We start from the raw sequence: 18,691 nt of genomic DNA, 5'->3' as shown, positions 1-18,691 counted from the left end.
AAAGGAGGTGAATCTCATAGGAGGAGGTGATTTGATGTGAAGGAAGGGAGTTTAAATGGTTTATATTGTAGAGGAAGAATATTGAAAAACAGATGTAATTAGGCAAAAATTTTAAAATGACACATGCATATAATTCATACTGTAGTTTCTTTAAAAATATAACCGATATGTGGCATTCAGCCGCCCACCTGACCCCTACATCCAGGATATTTATACTGTCGAACATACTGGTATTTATACCCACCACCTTATTCTTCATGCCTTCAGCACATCATTAACGCTGCAGAAATGTCACCATGCACCTGACAGTAATTATTCAAAGCGAGTATCACACTGAGATAATGATATTTGACTCATAGTGTGGGAGGCATGGATAACATGAAAAAGAGAAGGAAACTTTCTTAGAGAGCTGCAGATTATGAGGCTGACGTCATTCATGCCTTAGCTGGAGGTGGCCAAAAGCTAGAACAAGGAAAAGGTTTGAGAGAAATATTACCTATTTAGTCATAGACAATTGCTTAAATGAGCACTAAAAATAAAATAGTGTAGATTGTGAGTCTGGCTTCTCACTTATCTCTGCTGCTAAAAATGGCATGAGGTCTGAATGTGGATTGTGTGCTTTAAGCGGGATGAGATGATGCTGTTGCACAGTGTGGCAGGCAACTCCTCTGGCTGCTTCGCTTTCTTGGATATTTATTTTCAGGCCTAAGTGGCTGACATTTACAGCTGCAGAGAAGGTAGTGGAAGGAGATAAACTGTGGAAGAAAAAACTGTTGGGGGGAGGGGGGGTGACAGAAGACGGAAACAAGAGGGGTCTTTGTGCTGAAGTTAATCTGAAGTTAATCATTAAAGTGAGCAGCGGGTGGTCTGGTGTTGGATGAAGAGAGCAGGTCAAGTTGGACTAAGAACAGAAGAGGAACTGTGGCAAACTATCTGTGGTCGGCTTTTATCTCAGCCCTAGCAACAAAATCAAACACAATGCAAACACTTTGTAGCTCAAACAGGGGACCACCTTAAAGCCTCCTGTCAGCTGAAGTGCCTAACGACATGTTAGACAGCTGCAACAGTGCATGTGCAAATTAGCAAATGAAATACTTTTATAAAAGTATCTTTTTATCTTTTCATGATTAAAAAAAAAAAAGAAATCCTAACTACTAGACACCTTTTAACCTTTAACAGGGCTGAACACTGACACACTTGTTTACATCCATCACTTAAGGGGACATTGCATTGGGTTTTTTGGGCAGAAATTGGAAGCAAATTTTGGCCTTGCATGATTTGTGGACATTTGCAGAATAAAGTTTGCGATATGTGCAATGTTTTGGCACAGGTTGAAACATCATAGACTTTGTATGCAATTGTGCTAGGTCTACAATTTGCTTTGCATTTTGTCTGAACAGCCATCCCCTGGGAACATACCTATCCAAGACCACAATATGTCCAACCCTGACCCTTCCACAACCTTAACTCCAAACTCCTTTACTGTAAACTTTCATGATATACATTGTGGGGACTTTGGCACATTTTGTCCCCAAAAGGGAGATAGTACCCACAGTGTTGAAATGAACAGCATGAGTAATACACTTCGACACAGCTACACATGACAGCAAATGCAAATGCATGATGGTGTTTTTAGTACATTATGTTCTTCCCTACTTGGTATGCGGATCGTGTGCAGTTTCATTCTCTAAATCAGAGGAATCTAACTGCAAACAGCAAAATTAATTTGAAAAGACAACAACTGTACCAGAAACTTGGAAACTGGAACACATTTTCTGGATTTATTGTTCTGGCACATCAGAATCACTGGCACACAAGGGAAGAGAAACAAACAATATGTTCTGCATTTACTATGGTGTGTGTGTGTGTGTGTGTGTGTGTGTGTGTGTGTGTGTGTGTGTGTGTGTGTGTGTGTGTGTGTGTGTGTGTGTGTGTGTGTGTGTGTGTGTGTGTGTGTGTGTGCATGCCTGTGTGCATGCCTGTGTGTGTGTGCAAGTGCTTTAGTGCAGCAGATAACGGTGAAGTTGAACATGAAAGGTTTGTGATAATAAGTGCATTGCTTTTTGTTAAACTGTCTGGCTAATCAACTATAATTACAGAAAAAAAATGACGGATTACCTAAATTGTTAGTGATAGTTTAAGAAACAAAAAATGATACATACAAACAATTTTGTAATTTAATTTCCTGTGAATATCATGCATGTCTAAGTTTCCTTTTGTTTATATCTCAGCTGCTGTTAGATAGAAAGTAAAGTTAGAAGAACTATTTTTGTTGCACCACAGACCCCGTCACAACTCATCCTACAAATCATGAGAACTGACCTCTTGACCCTAGATCTAGCTCTCCTTTTTTGGCTTTGGTGCAGAACAGGATCCCCTCCCCTCCTTCACTAGTCTGGAAGGTCCATCACCCACATGACAAGAACAGGCAAACCCACAGATGTCCTGAATGTCATCTCTGCCTCTCAGACCCCCTACGTCACCTAGCTTAGGTCTCTTAATCCACGCTTAGCTGCTCTCTTCTCTGGCAGACTTCTCTAAAACTCTCTCCCCCTGTTTCAAAAACACATTAGCTTTCGCTCAGCCTGTTGTGCTCTGAACCGAAAGCTGCACTGGGAGACGTTGGAGGTCAGGTGAAAGAAATTAAGCAAAGAAAATGAGGAAATGAGCAAAGTGAGTTAAGACGCAACAAGTATAGGTTACACAATGTAATTAGTCGATTTGGTGGAATAATATGTGCAAGGACAAGTAATTGATAAAGTTCCCCTCTCCAAATCTTATCAGCAATTATGTTTAAGCATCTGTGTCGATATGCACACTGTAGCCTGTTCTTTCTCAAGCAGATCAGCACTGGGTGGTTGCTTCCTTCAACAACTCATCAACTTACTTTGCCCTCTGTACATATTCGTGTTTACAGTTCTCTCTACACTTCCTTCCTGTCCTTCCTCTGGTGAGGGAAGGACTGTTTTCCGGGGATTTAGAGATCCAGCTGAGAGACCATATGGACATTGACCGGCATGATCAAGAGCAACAGATGCAGCAACACCTGGAGGGATAACTTGCAACTTTCTTTCCATCTGGACTCAGTGTCAAATTCAGGTCATACTCGTTATTCATCTCCACTTTAATAATTTTTTATATACAGTTATTGTTAAAAGCTTTTTCTCCACCTCCATACACTCGTATTTTGAGTGTAATTAATTTGCCAAACAAACACACATTGCACAATACACAAAGTAAGAGACAAATGTGATCAGATTGTTTGGCGTGATATTTGTTACAGACATTCATGTTCCCCTCAAGGTGAACTTTTCAGTTACAGAAAGACAGAAATTGTTGGACACAGCCCGCCCTCCCACGACCAACATCAGAAATAGGTGATTCCAAGCTATTTGACTATCCAACAAGCCCTTTTGAAGAGGCATACTGGCAGTTTTATCATGTTAATATGCTAAACTGTATAGTGAACATGGTAAATATTATACCTTCCAAACATCAGCATGTTAGCTCAAAGTTTTTTGCTCTCCAGGTTCACATGAAGTTATTTCCATACCCAAGTAGCCTGATAATTTCAGCCCCTTACCCCCCTTACATCCTGCAGTCTGGTGTAGCTGTGAGGGCCTATTTTATACATGATGTTAATCAGGTCCTGCCTTTCTGCTGATTTTCCACTGTCCCATATATCAAATACATCTCATCATGAGCAGCTCAATTCGGTAAATCCCTTGTCCATTCAGATTGTGTCTGTCTGCGCGTGTGGATGGAATAAAGAGAGAAAGACAAATATAAGTGACCCAGACTTAAAAAAAAAGAATAAACTCATTCCCCGTCCATGTCATTGGAGCAGTTGAATAAGAGCATCATTACAAGAGGTGCAGCATCCTGCTTCTCTCAAAGCTGACCTTTTTCTAATAATCTTCCTCGCTGCTCTCTCTGTTTTTGTACCCATTGTATCTTTGTTTAATGATCTCCTTTACTTCCTGTCTTTTATCTTTTAATTTAAACAACTCATTGAGTCTACTGATCACTGTGCTTTATCTTCTTTTCATTTCATTCTCCTTGTCGAGCTTACCATCACCTTTTTGGGAACCCCACATCCCCTTCCCCTGCCACCCTCAGCCCTGGATAATAAGCTGATCCATCGTATGACGCACATGGCTCTGTCTCCTGAGGGGCTTTTGCGCACACAGGCATTCATAAAGGCTCTGTGTAGCCCGGTGTGAAGATACAGGCGGTGGCCAGGTATTCACATCTTTAGATAACTGACACCGCAGGATTATTGTATCAGCGGCTCTGCTGATAGTAGGCAACAATATATTGTGCATTCTTTAGCAGAAAAGGCTATTGTTTCCGTTTTGAATGGTAATTTTAAAAACAGATTGTATAGTCACCAGGGGCATTGAATGACTTTGCATATGAAGATTGTATTACTTTTCCCTGTGTCTCAAGTTTACATGACCTGTTTGCTTTAATGCCACAAAAAACTAAAATTGCATATATTTAACACCACTTTCACATCATATTGTTCAGAACAGTATCAATAAAACTATAGCAAAATGGCTGCAAAGCTGTCATCACTGGCATCAAAATGAAATAAACTAAAATAAGCACTAATTCAATCACTTCAGTTGATATAAAAGGAGACATGCTTTTTTTTCTGTGGTTTCAGTTGTTAAATGAATAGCAATTGCTGGCTCAAAGGCAAACCAGAAGAAGCAACCTGTTCCAACCTTCTGTTTACTAAGCAGTGTTTCTGGATCATAATGCTTTGTTTGCACACACTATAATATAACATTTTCTTTGTTAAAATGGCATATTACTGACCAGCTAGCAGCACTTTAGTTGTTTTTAGTGAAAACATCGAGGTTACACATTTGCATGTTGTGCTTCTGGACTGGAAAGGTTGTGAAAATCAGTAAATCAAGTATTTTCCACCATCCTGGCACCCTAGGGGCCTGTACCTCTAAACTGCTGCTGTGGAAAAACAATCCAAGAGATCAGTCTATTACCGTAATCAATTTTATCAGGAAATATTGGATTTTTCCACAACCATACAATATTGAGCCTATTCTTTGTCGTAAATGGGATGAATTTCAAGTTCAGCTTCCAGTGACTTATTGTTACTCATAATACAATGATTTATATGAGAATTCAAAACACAAGCCCCTCAGTGAGAAAAACATGTGTGTGTGTGTGTGTGTGTGTGTGTGTGTGTGTGTGTGTGTGTGTGTGTGTGTGTGTGTGTGTGTGTGTGTGTGTGTGTGTGTGTGTGTGTGTGTGTGTGTGTGTGTGTGTGTGTGTGTGTGTGAGAGAGAGATCTGTTAGGCACTCATCACTGAAATTGTTTATTTGAGAAGGGCTTGTGCTGGACCTCCTGGATGATAGCTTGACGCACAAGCTCACGAGGACAGCCTCCGCCTGCCAAAGTCAACAAGCACAGACCGACCAATGTTAATTACCAAAGAAGAATGGTACCGCTGTCCTCCACAAGACACAATGACACCAAATGAGAAGACAAAGGATCTCTTCATAAATTGTCAGAGGTTGCAGAAGCAAATAGAAAACAGAATTGATAAATGGACTGAAGTCAGTGATTGGAACATCAACTTCCGTTCAGGCAGTCTGTTATTGATGTATACTGATCAAGAGCTGTCAACAGATGTAAAGTAATAATAATCATATTTTAACATCATAATAAAAAATGTAGCTTTTAAAAACAGAGCTACCTTCCTTAATAAAGTCTCACATACATTACACTTAAAAACTGAAAGTTCTGCATCATTACCTCGGAGCAGACCTGGAACAAACTGGTTTTGCTGTTTCTCACTAATGTGTCGAGTATAAACTGAAGGGTGTTTCTGTGTGGATTATGAAAGCTGGTTGCAGTAGCCTACAAGCTGTTTCACAGAGCCGACATGGATGCAGGAGGCAGCTATTGAAAGCCAGAGGAGGGAGCAAAAGTGGAGTGACCTGAGAGAAATTGCAAACAATCAGGACAGCAACATTCAGGGCGAAGTTGACTCAGCAAACTATATTTGCATATATGTCATGCATTATTTATGTGGCGAATTAAAGTAGTTTAAGAGATGTTTATTTTATCTATGTCAGTCTTAAGTGAAGAATTTGTCTGCACATTTGAACATGTAAACAAGTATACATAACAAGACAAATTCAGGTAAAGTCAAAATTAAGGCAGCAGAGGCTGAGTTATCCTGACATTTAGTTCCTAGTATGGATCACGCTGCAAAAGTGCTGGATCTTCATAACAGTGAACTCAGTGGCATCTATCGTTACCCAAGTAAGCATTTTTCCGTTGAAAAAAACTAGGGTCACATTGAGAAGATGTAAAAAATCGATTTAGAAGTGATTTAACGTTTACATTGAGACCATATTTCACTAGGATTTGCCAGAATTTTTTCACTTTGGTAAGTCAAGGTCAGTTTCAGAGGTCACTGCAGTCAGCGATGAGAGGTCTTTGAGAGGACAGTTTGAATTTTTCATGAAAAGTCCTACATACGCAACTATGCAAAAAGGAAAAAAGTGATTCTAAAGTTGAACAGACCATTGTGGTTGTGAAAATTAACTTGTCAAGTATATATATATTGGTTGATAAGGGCTTTCAGTCATACTTAGATAAAAGTATGACATTTGCTTTTTTTACCCCACTGTGTTTAATCTTGTTTTGTGGATGCCTTCAAAGGATTTCTGCTATCTTTTGATCTTGACCTTGAAGTCCAGATGGACCTTGATATGTATTGTCTGAAAAGGGCAGCCAGGGGACATGTGAACTTAATTAGATCTGGTATTTAGACATAATGACATGACACCAGATTAACAGAAGTGAATGTTTTGATCTCCCCATTGAAGGAATCACTTCTTTGGTTCTCTTTAAAGCAATTGCATTCCTGCCATAATTGTTGTTTTCAATAAAGTGGACAGCAACCAGTATGAGCGCTGGTGAAAGGATGCAACCTACAGTAAATATCTCAGCAGGCCTACTTGTGCAAAGCAGGTCCAGGGGTGAAACTTGTGACTCATTACATCCTGTCATACACCCCCTGTGTACTGTCAGTCTGCACATGAAAGTGTGATTCCTCCAAACTTAAGTGAGTGCTAAAGAGGCTGAATACCCCCTGAGTTGACCTTTGTGCACCCACATTTGATTAAAGGTCACCAGAAGCACAAGAAAGGTAGAACAAAGACGCCTGTGGCTTTTTTTCCTTGCGTATGAATAAACAATAAAATGTACCTGATAAGTCACCTTCTTTCAGTAAACACTGATAACTCTTGAGAACAAAACAATGGCTGTTCAACCGTACATATTTTTATTATCATTTCTTTGCAGATACTCTACACATGCCTGATAGCAGGAATTACAATCTTTTGTTTTCTGCACACACAGAAAATACTTGAACCTTCACAGCTTTAAAGTTGACTGGTACAACCGGCTGTCAGCAGTTCATTTTGATGATTATATTTCACAATGCACACACTTATACAGATTAAAAAGACATGTGTGGACTATACAAACAAATGGCCATGCAGAGGTGTGTGTTTGTGTATATGTGTGTGTAAGGCCAGTGCACATTTCATTACCAGGAAGGAGAAGTTGTGCCTGTGAGACTGGTTTGTGCTGAATGTGGTTTGGCTCACGCGCCACATATTCACACATTTCTCAACTGTCCTGGGCACACATGAGGGTTTGTGTTTCAAAATTCTAAGAATTACACTTGAAGGGAAGTGTGAAGCATTCAAGAAAAGTACAGAGCTATCCAATCAGATACAACAATTTGCCACGTTGTTGTTTTGTTTTTATGTTTTTTTTTATCTGGTCGATGTATTTATTATTTTAAAGTTATCTTTTCTTTGTTACTAACAGGGTTGGGGGATTACCAACAAAAAACATGGGTAAACTGGTTCCAGGTTGGAAAATACTGATTAAATCCAACAATTCAGTTCAAGCTGTTCTGTGCGTTTCTCATCATGCTCAGACAATCTGACTCAGTTAATGACATTTTATATGACCGTGTCTGCTTCGCACAAACTCAGGAAATAAAACCACTGTATTTTGCATGTGCAACAGATATTTAAATGGCACCAGGTATATACATTTGGTTATGAAAACAGAGAGATGAGGAGCAGAGTGGGCTGTGGGGTTTTGTTGTAAGTGTGCATCAAAATATTGCATGACCTTTCAGTTGAAACATTTTGCATGCAGTTGGCATTCCTTTAACATTTTAGACTGTTGGAAGGAACGATCTGTCTCCCTGCTTAGGTTGATTTTTGGTACTTTTTTCTATGGTACTGTATGTCCATCATCTGAAACATGTAGTTGCTTTTTTTGATTTAGTCTTTTCTGCCACACTGCCTATCTGCACCGTTGGCTAGAAAGTCCCAACTTTGTATAACTTTGTCGCTGGATAGCCATTGCATATTCTCAGCTTGATTTTTTTTGTAATTTGATTATTTTTCACATAGAATAGATTATAACATCATATAACGGAATAGAATAGAATAAATAGAATGTAATCAAATAGATTAAATAAAACATATGACTTACAATTGGACGAATAGGCTATGAATATGCAAGACAAGTGTAGATTTTGTTTCCCATATGATAAGAAAATAGAGCAGGATAAAGAAAAATAGACGGATTAGAATAAATGGAATGGAATAAAACAGATTAAATAAAACATGTGACCTATGATACAAGGATAATTATGTACCTTCTAGTTTAAATGATTTTGTTCAGGTAGAACAGAATAAGATGTTTGAAACAACCCAACTGAGCATCACCAGCGTGCTTCCTGTTTCTGTTTCTGCTGGAGTCGCCCGCGCAACGGGGCTGTCAAGTGAGAGCGAGGCAGCCCGCGAGCAAGGCAATAGCCCGGCAGAGGGAAACATCACGTGGTGACACATCTCTACGACTGACGTCACCGTCCCCATCTCCAAGCAACCCCTCCATCAGCACTCACGTCACCGTGCGCCTGAGCCGCGCGGTTGCCCGGCAACCTGTGCCTTGAGCTCGGGCCCGGCCTTGCCTCGCACCGAGCTCTGAGCTCTGACGCGGGTGTGACGTTAATAAGGTGGGTATCAATTTGTTATGGTGGCGGAGGGAGGGAGGGAGGAGGAGGAGGAGGAGGAGGAGTTCCCCCTGTGAGTGCCGAAGCCCTCTGCTCTGCATTCCGGCGCAGCGCACAGCCACACACCGGCCGCGTCCAGCCGAGCACCGGGGCCCGAAGACTTGTTGTAAAAAGTCAAAATATAGTCGCGAAGAAAAAGTTGGTTCGCGCGCGTTTCCTCCGTTTATTCGTCCCTGCTGTCGCGTTGGTGGTGGGATGGTTTACGTTTCTTCTGGGAGCTGTCTGAACTGTGAGAGAAGGTGGTTTATGTCCTCTTATTAAGGTAAGAACAAACTCCTCTCTCCATTTCCTTTTCTGTAGTTTTGTAATTTTCTTACTAAATCCAGAACAACTTTCTTATGTATTCGTTTCAGTTTCATTTCTCTAACTTTCTATTTAATAGAATCAAGAATCGTAATTGAATTACGGCTAGGGTTGACATTAGGGGAAATAAATGATTTTACACATTTTATACATCGTATTTGTACACTTAAAATCCTTTCCTTTTGAGCACATCACTGTGAATAAAATGTGGATAGTACCTTACTGTCTCCATGCCAGAATCTCATACTCTCACTCATACAAGAAAGTTTTCATCTGATGCACCATAGATATATTAGCCTACAGGGCCACATACTGTATACACTTACTTTACATTGATTTGGACAAATTGCCTGCCAAATGTTATGTAATGTAAAATGAGTCCGTCGATATGCAGTCAAATAAAAAGCAGTGAAATACACAGTTTCCTCTGTCTCTGCAGGTACTATCCTTAAAAAAAAAACACTGTAACAACAGACCGTTGGGATATCATGGTGATCATGACCGAGAGCAGCCGGGGGACTCAGCCCAGCTCTGCCCAGGGAAGGCCACTGCAGGTCGGCTTCTATGAGATCATCCGCACCCTGGGCAAGGGAAACTTTGCAGTGGTGAAACTGGCCCAACATAAAGTCACCAAAACACAGGTCAGCAGCTGTGCTCAAAATTCAGTGACTGTATTTGCACATTTTTGAAAGATGCATAGTTCAAATTTTTTCAATTTACATATTTTTTTCAGGTGGCTATTAAGATCATTGACAAGACCAGACTGAACCCCTCCAACCTGGAGAAAATATACAGAGAGGTGCAGATTATGAAGCTGCTAAACAACCCCCATATCATCAAACTCTACCAGGTGTGTATTGTCTTTCAGCTCTCTGCATTGTTGTTTCATGCATGTGTTTGTGGAGAATGGTGTGTGTGTGTGTGTGTGTGTGTGTGTGTGTGTGTGTGTGTGTGTGTGTGTGTGTGTGTGTGTGTGCAGCGGTGAGTTATTCAACCTGTATTACATCCTCAACTGTGAATCCTGGTCTGTGACGGCTCAAAGTGCAGGGAGCCAGACTGAACGCATGCATGAGTATTGTGCCTCGTTATTGTTGATATGTGGATGCAGCGGTGCCATACAAGGTGCATTTGTTATCTAAGTGGTTCGTACCGGCTTGTTGTGAACTGCTGACTCTCAGAGCACATTGAATCATAAGTACAGCAGAACAGCATTAGTGCAATCCCTTTTGACCTCCCTCTGTGTGCGTCTGTGTGTGTGTGTGTGTGTGTGTGTGTGTGTGTGTGTGTGTGTGTGTGTCCGTGTAAAAGAGAGACACTGAGATTAGTCATGGCTACTAGTCAGTGCTGGGAAAAATGCAAGATGTTTTCAGTTATACAATGGTTGAGGTGATTGCAGATATGCTGGAATCAGAGAAGAGTCTGGTTAAAGATGTGTCCACAGGGCAGAATGTTAAGCCCAATTAGTATCTGTTAAAGACAAGTGCAATGTGTCTGCACGTCACGTGAAGGCAGCTAATCATATTGAATACTTAGTCTCAGCTTACCTAGCGAGAATTGTAGCAATGCTGTGGCTTTTTGCTTTTTTTTATGATGGACTTTTTTTGCCGTTGTGCTGTTTTTCTACTTTTAAGGATTACTTCAAGTCCAGTTTAAAGCAGCTCATCAGTATTTACTGCAAAATGATTGACTACAACAATAAGGATAAGGATCAGCATTTCCAATCAAGCTTTAGAACAGTTAGAGCAAACAGCTGTGGAAATACAGTGGCAATAATAGAAATCATTTTAAATAATATATTTTTAAAAATCATTGAGTCAAATGTCAATAAATCTATATATATATATATATTTAAATATATATATATTTTTTAAATATAATGTTGAAGATAAATTGAATAAGACTATTAAAAGTCTAACATGGATGACCTCTGTCTGTATCTTGCATGTGATCCATCTTTTTTTGTGTGCCCTTGGGTTGTCTGAAGTGATGCTAGTCAGATGGTTGGTACTTGATGGTGGTAGGAGGCGGTCTGAGACCTCTGTCCTGATAAATCAGCTGCTGCTTCTATTCTCTCACGGATCTCACGAGAGTGAAATGTTATTTTTCCTCTCTAGTCAAGGATCATTGAAACCTCTTTGTCTCAGCCTCTCTTTGACCTTGCATCAATCATATACTCCCCTCTCATCCTCTTAAACCCCACTCTCCCACCGGACTGACGGCACAAACTCTGCTGATCTCAAACCCACAGAACCGATTAAACATTTTAGTGGAGGTTACAAATTTTACAAAGATTTCAGATATGTCAGGTTGTATTTTGAGAAAGACATCAAAATGATTTGCTTGTGATGGAAAGGTAGAGCCATTAAACATGGATTCTTGGGTTTGAATATTTCTCTCACTGTAAGCGTCATTCAGCTTCAACAACCTTAAAGCTACTTTATGGGAAATAAAATAGAAAATATGGATGTAAAGGACTTAATCCTCCTTCTTGTTTGGGTGAAGGGTCCTTGACGTGCTGTTCCTGTTCTTCAGAGCAGTGACGTCAGCTACACCTCAAGGTGACAGAGCCCCAGAGAGCTGCCCTATCTCTCTGATAAAGAATGCTCCCCCTCTTGGAGGGGCCTGTGTATTGAATCATCCGTCTTTTGGTTTTCTAAAGGGGCTCATGGATTTAAAAAAAGAAGCTCCAACATTCAGTGGAATTTAGGGATATTTAATTCAAGGTGTCCAGCAGCATTTAAGCGAGGGCTTTGTCATTTGACGACAATTGCTTTCTGCTCAACTGCCCTGAGGGCTCTCCTGGGAAATGAAAGCTTTCTATGAGCTCCAAGAAAAGGATTGGGAATTGTGTCTTTCCGGGCTACGTAGTGTGCTGGGCAATGAGCGATTGCACTTATGGTGTTTTTGATACACTAGACAGGACAAACCAGCCAGTGTGAATATATCGCTCTGTTTTCTAGAAATAAAAAGATAAGGAGATATCCGTTGCCGACCAGAGTCAGCCTTAGGGAGAACATTTCCATCCATTGAATAGTTTGTCTTTGTGTGAATTCATTTATGTGTCTCCCTTCTGGGTTTGTGGTATAAATGGGTTTTAAACATAAAATAAATCCATGCAGGAAGTCACTGGCGGTTGGCTTATGCAACAGGCAGTTTCATGGAAAACCAGGGTGTTGGTATTTATGTGTGTGTGGAACAAGACGGAAGAGAATGAGATGGGGAATTTTGTGGTTGGAAAAGTCTCAAGCCAAGAGATGCCTGGAGCAGGCTGTACTTGAAGATATAGAACAGGTTTTACTCTTCATCATCACCAGCTGCCAATGACACAGTTGGTTTAAACTTTTACTTTTATTTCTCTTAGGTCATGGAGACTAAAGACATGCTGTATATTGTGACAGAATATGCGAAGAACGGAGAAATGTTTGGTGAGTTCACATTTTCAAATATATCTTTTTTTACTTTTAAAATGAATATAGGCTTAATCTGTTGATCATAATACTCTGCTACATAGAACACCACAACGTTTCGGTCTCAAATATAGACTTTAACTAAAATATCCTCTGTCCCTCCAGACCACCTGACCTCAAATGGCCGTATGAGTGAAGATGAGGCCCGAAAGAAGTTTTGGCAGATTCTTACAGCGGTGGACTACTGCCATCGACACCACATCGTTCACCGTGACCTAAAAACCGAGAACCTGTTGCTTGATGCAAACATGAACATCAAACTGGCTGGTAGGTCTGCCATAAACCATTACAGTTACAATGGTTAGTGGTTTGCTGGCAGGAAGGTGTTGTACAATGCAAGACAGTGTTAATTAGTTTTTCAATTATATTTCAATGATTTTAAAACTGACACTGTCTCTTTGAACCTTCCTGCTGTTTTGTATTCTGTTCATTTTCACCTGAAGGAAGTATTGAATTATACAGAATCAAAGAGTTTTTATGATATGTGAATGCTTAATATGATCTTGTCCAAGAATTTCCTAGAACATCGATGATGATAAATGACATAAGACAAACACGTTTGAATAACTAAATGTTTGTGTATCTCTTCATCTGTTTTACAGACTTTGGATTTGGAAACTTCTACAATTCAGGGGAGCCTCTGTCTACATGGTGTGGCAGCCCGCCTTATGCTGCCCCTGAAGTGTTTGAAGGGAAAGAGTATGAGGGGCCACATCTGGACATTTGGGTAAGCTTGTAGAATGGAAACACACCGAATTATTCAATCCACCATTAATTTTGTTTTTATGCTAATATTCTCCTTTTTGCTGTTTTATTCACAGAGCCTGGGTGTGGTACTTTATGTTCTTGTCTGTGGTTCGCTTCCATTTGATGGACCCAGCCTTCCTGCACTCAGACAGAGAGTCACAGAGGGACGATTCAGAATCCCTTTCTTCATGTCTCAAGGTATAATGGCAACAAGATTTAAAAAAAAAAAAAAAATACTGCTAATTACCAATTCTGGCTTAATTCAAAGTGCTCAGAATCTAAAACTCATTCTTCGATTATGTCTTCCAGACTGTGAAAACCTGATCCGTAAGATGCTGGTGGTAGACCCAGCTAGGAGGATCAGCATGGCCCAGATCAAGCAGCACCGCTGGATGCTGGCAGACCCAACAGCCGCCCAGCAGACCCTTAGCCATTCCCTGACAGACTACAACTCCAACCTGGGGGACTACAGTGAACCAGTGCTAGGCATCATGAACACACTGGGCATCGACCGCCAAAAGACTATCGAGGTGACTGAACGTGGTGTTTTATGACTTTGTTTCAGGAAACTTTCATTCAAAGAATGCACTTTAGTGTGGAAGAGCTAAAGGAAGCTGTGAATGGAAGAATAGATGGGAATAAGCTGGCATTAAGAGCCACAGGTGGTAAACAAAGAGGCAACCCCACTGATCTGCTGTGTGTCTATTTCCTCAGTCTCTACAGAGCAGCAGCTATAATCACTTCTCTGCTATCTACTACCTGCTGCTGGAGAGAGTGAGAGAGCATCGCACCCAGCAACTCAGTCGCCAGTGTGGGACCTGGAGCCAGAGACCCAGGAGCACCTCTGACTCCACCGGCCCAGAGGTGAGTGCTTCAGCTGGGTGCATTGAGCCTAAAGCTGTACTTAGCCTGATGTAACCTGCAGCGTTACACTTGTGGTCTAAAACGCAGTGTGCTTTATGCTTGCTTCTAGGTGAACATGGAGTCCACCGACAGCTTTAGAACCACAGCCTTTTCAATTCCAGCCAAAAGCACTCCTCCAGTGTACCCGGAGATGGAGTATGACCAAGGTGGATTGTTCCAGGTAAATGATGATAAAACTTGACAGCAATCAGCAGCTCAGGGGTTAGGAGACTTCAGCCTCTGCCCTTATCTACTGATAGACCACAGGCAAATACTGGGCCTGTCAATGAGTGGCTAACAGTCCAACTCCTTCTGTTTCAGCGTGTGGTGTTTCCAGTGGAGGCCAGTCTGAACAGGCTGCTCTGGAACCGCTCCATTTCACCCAACAGCCTGTTGGAGACGAGCATCAGCGAGGAGGTGCGACCCAGAGACCTGGAGGAGGAGGAGGCAACGAAAACTCTCGGGCCTCTGCTCCCTCCCAGTACCACATCCCGCAGACACACACTGGCTGAGGTGTCGGCCCGTTTCCACCAGTGCAACCCTCCATGTAAGTATGTCATACAATAGCAATCAATACACACTTTGTCATACGTACAGAGTCTTACTGTCTTCCCTGTTCTGTTTCTGTAGGTATCGTGGTCAGTCCCTCAGATGGTGCCTCTTCTGACGGCTGTCTGAAGTCCTCATCCAGTCCAGCCCCCAGGTTGCAGGCGGCTATGGGTGAGATGTCAACACTTCTGGCCTTTGGGAATGAGAGTGGAGCTCTGCTGCCTGCTGGAACTCCCATGACCCTCTCCTCCCACCTCCTGCCCCAGGCCCAGGGCAGCCTGCCTGCTGCCAGCTTCCAGGAGGGCCGCAGAGCCTCTGACACCTCCCTCACACAAGGTACAGGAGCATGATCATGAAAGAGTTGTTTATGCACTCTGATAATATGTCACATTATCGAATCAAAGGAGGATTGTGTAACACTCTCCCATGCCTTTCCACAGGCCTCAAAGCTTTCCGCCAGCAGCTGAGGAAAAGCACACGCACTAAAGGGCTCCTGGGATTAAATAAGATCAAGGGTCTGACGAGACAGGTTGTTCCTCTAACCTCTAGTAACCGTGGCAGCCGAGGGTCACTGGGCCCAGCTCTCTGTGAGCACCGCAGCATGCTGGAGGAGGTGCTGCACCAGCAAAGGTGAGACACATGAAAATTATAACAACAAAGCATTCTTAAATTTGTCTGAGGGGGCCCACAGTGTCGGACTTTGAAAAACCTTGACGTTAATACAGAGTCTGATTGTCTGTCTTTGTTTTTTCCAGGATGCTACAGATCCAGCACCAGCCTCAGGTGCAAGCTGCTCAGACAGGACCTACACAGAATCCCCTTCTCTTTGTGGCCCAGCAGCAGTCACCCTCTCCTCCACCTACTGCAGTGTTTGCTTCGTCCTCCATGTTTGCCACACCCACCCCCTCCACCCTGCCTTCTCAGCAAGCTTCGGTGGGTTTACAGCATGGCCCCTGGAAACAAACCCTCAACACTTCCACCTCTGGCTGCTCCTCACCCTCCTCATCCTGTTACGCTGCTTCTCTGTCCCCCGTGGCCTCCGCTGCTTACCTTCTCGAGGCTCGTCTGCACATCAGCCAGCAAACACATCCTCCCCCCCACATCAGCCTCCAACAGCAGCCCCAGTCTGCAACACAAGGCACCTTCCCCATCCTGGTTAAACCTGCTGTGTGGAGCATGGGCTCGGCCTCCAGCACAGACCCTGACATGCAGGAGTTGGGTTTGACTGCACAGCAGAAGCTCAGTAGCTGTGTGATGGTGAAGTAAAGCATCAGCCATTGACACCAGACATTGTTTTCTTTGTGGAAGAAAAAGTCTTGATTTCGAAGAAAAGAGAGCAGAAGTGAGGAGAAAGAACAAAACGCTGATGTAAGCGACAAATGTACACTTTATTTAACAAGATGCGGTACACGTATGAGAATGTGGCCACACACGTGTGTATGTTGTGTACACTTTTGATATCATATAAGCTAAAGACTGAGCAATAACCAAACTCTGGACAAGGCGTTGAACCAGTATCAGACTGCCAGAGAAGCAATAATAGACTGAAAGACTCTCGTTAGCTCCCTTGAATTAAATGAGAGCTGACGCTAGCCAATACAATTATTTCTCACACGTTTTGATGCTGTCTAAGTTAACTTTTTGATTTTGTTGAATACAAGAAGGCTCCCCCTTCCTCATTGTTTTTTAGAGACTTCTTGTGTCATTTCCTGTTTTTCACTTGACTGGACAGAAGACCAAAATTCTTTTTTTTCCCTCATTTCTCCCACATTGTTTGCCTTTTTAAAGAGACTTTTAAGATTTCTCTGTAGCAGTGCAATGAACATGCAGTATAGTGCCCTAAGCTTCACTGAAGGAGTTGATTTGTATTGGAACTCTGATTTTATTTGTTATTATAGCTACGTAAATGCTGCTTTTACCTCAAGTCGCAAAAAGACTGCTACATCCTCATCAGCCAAAAATGAAAGACATTGGTGTCTGGCTGATTGAGTAAAGCACAACAGGTACATCACCTTACATATGTGGAAACGTCCATCCATATTCCCTGCGTTTGATAAGCACCTTCTTGTTAGATGCTTTTACTACCTCCACAGGCAAGAATTTGGAAAGCTGTAAAAATAATCCCCTAACAAAAAGTTGCCAATCCCAAAATATCAGAGGAATGACAATTTCCATATGGACAGAACAAAGACTGTGGGAACCGTGCAATATTTCACATTGAAATACAAAGGAAGGATTAGGCTCTGCATAGGATGGTCAAAATGTACATTTGCCTGAGGTTTTTGTGTTAATACTTTTCATTTGTCTGTTTGCTGTGCTAACTAGTTGACTAGAACAGGTACTAGTTATGTAAAATAATAATGTGATACTGTATTTATAGAAAGACTCGCATTGCATTTCAAAATGCTGTTTCTTCACACAGTATGCTTGTAGTTCTTTAACTGAAAGGAAGAATATGGGTTTTACCAAAGAGCCAACAGCACAAGAGATGGGTGATCTATCACAGATACACTACTGACTTTTCACTTTGAATTCTGTTTCAAAATGGTGGTTAGCGAGCATATATTTCACATGATCTCCTTAGCTTCAGCTTTGAGAACTCATGCATCCATCAAATCTCAATGCTACACATATTGTGAATAATTCTAGCTTTTACCAATAGGACCATGGTGGTATTCCTTTTTTTGTACTTTTCTAGAAAAGAAAAAAAAAAAAAAAACAGAACATAGCAATACCATTTTGTGCTTGAAGTTGAACTTTCCTCATAAGTAGAAATGATCTGCAACAAGCTGATTTATTTGTGCAGTCATGTTTAGATGACATATTAGAGAGCTGCAAGAGATGTATAATATTGTAAGTTCAATTAGTTCTCTTTTATCTCAACTTGTTGAAGAGCAGTGTTTTACCAAACCCAGTTCTGCGTTGGAAACATGCAATGTTTGTATTTTTATCCAACATTTTTTTGAGTTGATTGCACTCACTACCAACACTTGTGCCTTTGAACAAACTTACGATCAGAGATCTGCATCTACGATCGCTACACGGAAGAACGAAAGTTGAATGGCTCCGTTAATGACCCTTTTTGATATCTCCTCTGACCTCTCCCTCTCTTCTCTGAATCTGACCTTTGAACTTGCTGTGTAGACAGATGCAAGAATTGCACTTTATTCATATTTATTTGTTTCTCATGATAAAAAAACTTCACAAAACAAATGAAAAACACTTGATGCAAATCTGTAAGCTGACCCTTTTGATAAACTTTAAATAATACAAAGTATTTCTTTCTTTTCTTTTTCTGATTTGTTATTTGGTTGTGTGACCATGTGCATTTATGTGTATGTGTGTGTGTGTGTGTGTGTGTGTGTGTGTGTGTAAGGAAGAGAGAATGTAAGTTCAAGAAATATTGTTTATTTATGTGGCTATTTATTTAAATAAAGTTCACTCCCTAAACTGTTTGTTGCTTGAATGTTGGATATATTAACTGACATGTTAACTGTTGATAACTTTACCCGACTTTAAAAACTATTTTACAAGTTTTCACATGCATTTTCATCAATATGTTTACAGTTGGCAGGGTTA

At 41.3% G+C, this 18,691-nt stretch overlaps 1 protein-coding gene across 1 annotated transcript; it reads left to right on the top strand.

Annotated features, from left to right (window-relative positions):
* Positions 1-9,200: 9,200 nt before the first annotated feature.
* On the top strand, positions 9,201-17,836 carry sik1 (salt-inducible kinase 1). The gene is made up of 14 exons (XM_054615059.1): positions 9,201-9,405; positions 9,886-10,087; positions 10,180-10,296; positions 12,808-12,871; positions 13,019-13,180; positions 13,516-13,640; positions 13,735-13,858; positions 13,970-14,190; positions 14,375-14,524; positions 14,634-14,744; positions 14,885-15,110; positions 15,194-15,448; positions 15,553-15,742; positions 15,868-17,836. The coding sequence occupies exons 2-14, from the start codon at positions 9,935-9,937 to the stop codon at positions 16,376-16,378; spliced, it is 2,409 nt and encodes an 802-aa protein (XP_054471034.1). The 5' UTR covers positions 9,201-9,405; positions 9,886-9,934; the 3' UTR covers positions 16,379-17,836.
* The last annotated feature ends 855 nt before the right edge of the window (positions 17,837-18,691 follow it).

Source organism: Anoplopoma fimbria, chromosome 16 (genome assembly GCF_027596085.1).
Source record: "Anoplopoma fimbria isolate UVic2021 breed Golden Eagle Sablefish chromosome 16, Afim_UVic_2022, whole genome shotgun sequence".
Lineage (NCBI taxonomy): Eukaryota > Metazoa > Chordata > Actinopteri > Perciformes > Anoplopomatidae > Anoplopoma > Anoplopoma fimbria.
Note: the sequence above shows the minus strand (reverse complement) of the source record. Positions and strands in the feature narration are given on the sequence as shown.